Source organism: Olea europaea, chromosome 3 (assembly GCF_002742605.1).
Source record: "Olea europaea var. sylvestris chromosome 3, O_europaea_v1, whole genome shotgun sequence".
Taxonomy (NCBI): domain Eukaryota; kingdom Viridiplantae; phylum Streptophyta; class Magnoliopsida; order Lamiales; family Oleaceae; genus Olea; species Olea europaea.
The window spans coordinates 3,866,122-3,868,478 of record NC_036239.1 but is presented as its reverse complement, the minus strand read 5'-3'; the positions used below and the strand labels follow the sequence as shown (position 1 = coordinate 3,868,478).

The following is a 2,357-nucleotide window of genomic DNA, read 5'->3' as shown; positions in this document are numbered from 1 at the left end:
CACAAAGGGAATGAATGGATTATTTAGATAGTCGAGTATCAAAGTAAGCAAGAGGAAGCATGTATACTTTTCTGTTGCTGGCACAAGCAAGCTGCTCCTCACGAATTTGAGCCTCCAGTTGGCGTACTCTATTATCAGAAACAACCAACTTTTGCCTGGTGTCTTCCTGCCATTGAAAGAAATATGATTATACTCCAAGATGAGATATTGAGATATGATGAGAATAATGTATACCTATAGCATACCAATTTGGACCTCAAAGTTTCCACTAATGAACACCTTTTCTTCTCTGCTTCCTGGAAGCATAAACAGCCAAACAGGTAATAACTAATTGCCATAATCATGAAAAAGCAACAATTATAGAATAAATCAAAAATTTCTACCTGAAGCTTATTTATAATTTCTTGCTGCTCTTTCTCTCGTCTTAATGCAGCATCTGATATTCGTTTTATTTCCTCCTCAGCCTCAGCCTGGACTCTTTGTATTGAAGCTTTTATATCTACTGCAGATTTCTCTCGCTCTTCTCTTCTCTGATCACGCTCTTCATCTAATAAGGCTTTTAATTCAGAAATAGATCTCTGCTGACTGGACCAATCAAATATTAATTATAATCCATCCTTGCACCTCGAAAAATTGCATCGCTTTGATTTTTTCCATAAAAACTGAGAACACAATGAATTTGATGTAGATCCTTCAGCTTTGAGTCTATTTGCAATATATGCTTAGGAAGTGAAGATGTGCTATAATTACCCAAAGGAGATTGTCACTTCCCCTGTAGTTAGTTGGCTATTATTTTCTTAAATTTTGACATCCAGACAACAAAATCAGATAAGCATTTCCACCCTTCCCACAAGAAACCAGGAGAACTTTGTCCACTAAATGGACCTTCACCTTTTTAAGTATGGGAACAAAATTTTCTGGTTTAAGTGAAAAAGGTAGTAGAGAGTCCTGGTAATAAATTGATATATTCTTGCAAGTGCTAAGAATGGTAATAAATTGACATATTCTTGCAAGTGCTAAGAAAAAGGAAGCTTCTTTAAGCATGATCCAGAGAAACTAATGAAAGTTAGAAAGCAAATTCTAATCAATGTTTAGAATTTTCCATCAATTTGACCCTTCAACATTATTATATCTCTCACCTATTAATTATTTCATTAGCTTCAACACATGACTGCACAGATGCACTACGTCTTTCATTAAGGTCTTCGATTTCATGCTTTTGTTCAGCAGATATTTTATTTAACTCTGCTAGTTCCTTCTCTTTAGCCTCCAAAGACTGGCACAAGTCACTGAGCTGATCAAGATAAGATTTTGTAACTGATTCTTTTAATTCTCTTATTTCCTGCAAAAGCACAAATCATTTTTTATAGCACTGATAGACACACACACATCAAACATGACAAACTGCAGGAAAGAAGCCCTCAAGTGAAGGAATATAGGTTCTGCAGTTTTATTCCTCAAAATTGACAGAAATGTCCTAATAAAGCACCACATTCTCTCCCTTGTGGCCCACCCCCCAAGGGGGTAATAAAGCTCAGATTATAAAAGTTTTTAAATTATATGAATTAGAAGTATTTGGAGCAAGTTTGGGTGTCTTATAAGAATGCTTACAGACCACCCAAACATACTCTTGATATATTCCCGCTGCTTTTCACTAAACTTCAGAACAGCAAGAGAGAAACATAACAAGAATTTACAGTAACTTGCTAAAGAAACTTTGTGATGAAGTTATTCAATGATAAAGTACAGTCTTAACTGACAAGAATGCAGTTCCATTACTCGTACATAAGACAATCTTACAGTAAAGCAGAAGCCTATTAATACTTGACAATAGTCAGCCAAAAAATCCAGACATACACAACTATAGTGACAAGGAAAACGAGAAAGGAAGAGGATAAAATGCCCGTGCGAGACATACAATTTCATGGCGCTCACTATCTGCACGGTTCTCACTGCGCAATGATTCAATGGTTACAACTTGATTTTCAAGAAGTTTCCTCAGATCCTGTATATGCATTTTTATTTAAATCATATAAAAATAAATCCAGTCTCGACAGGCAGAAAAATTGACGAAACAATCAAAACATTTCAACAATGCAAATATACCATGTTTGAACGTTGAAGGCTCCGAAAATCATCAAGAGAGATTGGTCCATCTGAAGCACCAAGTCCAATTCCAATTCCTATTCCTTTTGATCTTTTGCTCTCAGAGCCAAATTCCTCTTTAAAAAACACCAAGCTATAAGTACAAGAGAAAGCACATCTTGTCTCATCTATGTCTATGCATGCACAAAATTGAAGCTTGTATTCCAGGTGTTGTACCAATGTTTAGTAATACTCAAAATAGTATTCCATAT

General features: G+C 35.5%; 1 protein-coding gene across 1 annotated transcript; it reads right to left on the bottom strand.

Moving 5' to 3' along the window:
* Nucleotides 1-6: 6 nt before the first annotated feature.
* Nucleotides 7-2,351, bottom strand: LOC111382727 (vicilin-like seed storage protein At2g18540). The gene is made up of 6 exons (XM_023006770.1): nt 2,107-2,351; nt 1,919-2,005; nt 1,140-1,342; nt 384-585; nt 246-296; nt 7-166 (listed from the first exon to the last, which is right to left on the bottom strand). Exons 1-6 carry the CDS (start codon nt 2,107-2,109, stop codon nt 20-22), a joined length of 693 nt encoding a protein of 230 aa, XP_022862538.1. The 5' UTR covers nt 2,110-2,351; the 3' UTR covers nt 7-19.
* Nucleotides 2,352-2,357: the final 6 nt, after the last annotated feature.

Excerpts from the sequence above, each read along its gene's own strand:
- LOC111382727 (XM_023006770.1), bottom strand. Across the intron at positions 586-1,139 it reads GCTAATGAAATAATTAATAG|TCAGCAGAGATCTATTTCTG; the intron begins GTGAGAGATATA and ends TGATTGGTCCAG. Across the intron at positions 297-383 it reads AAATTATAAATAAGCTTCAG|GAAGCAGAGAAGAAAAGGTG; the intron begins GTAGAAATTTTT and ends TTATGCTTCCAG.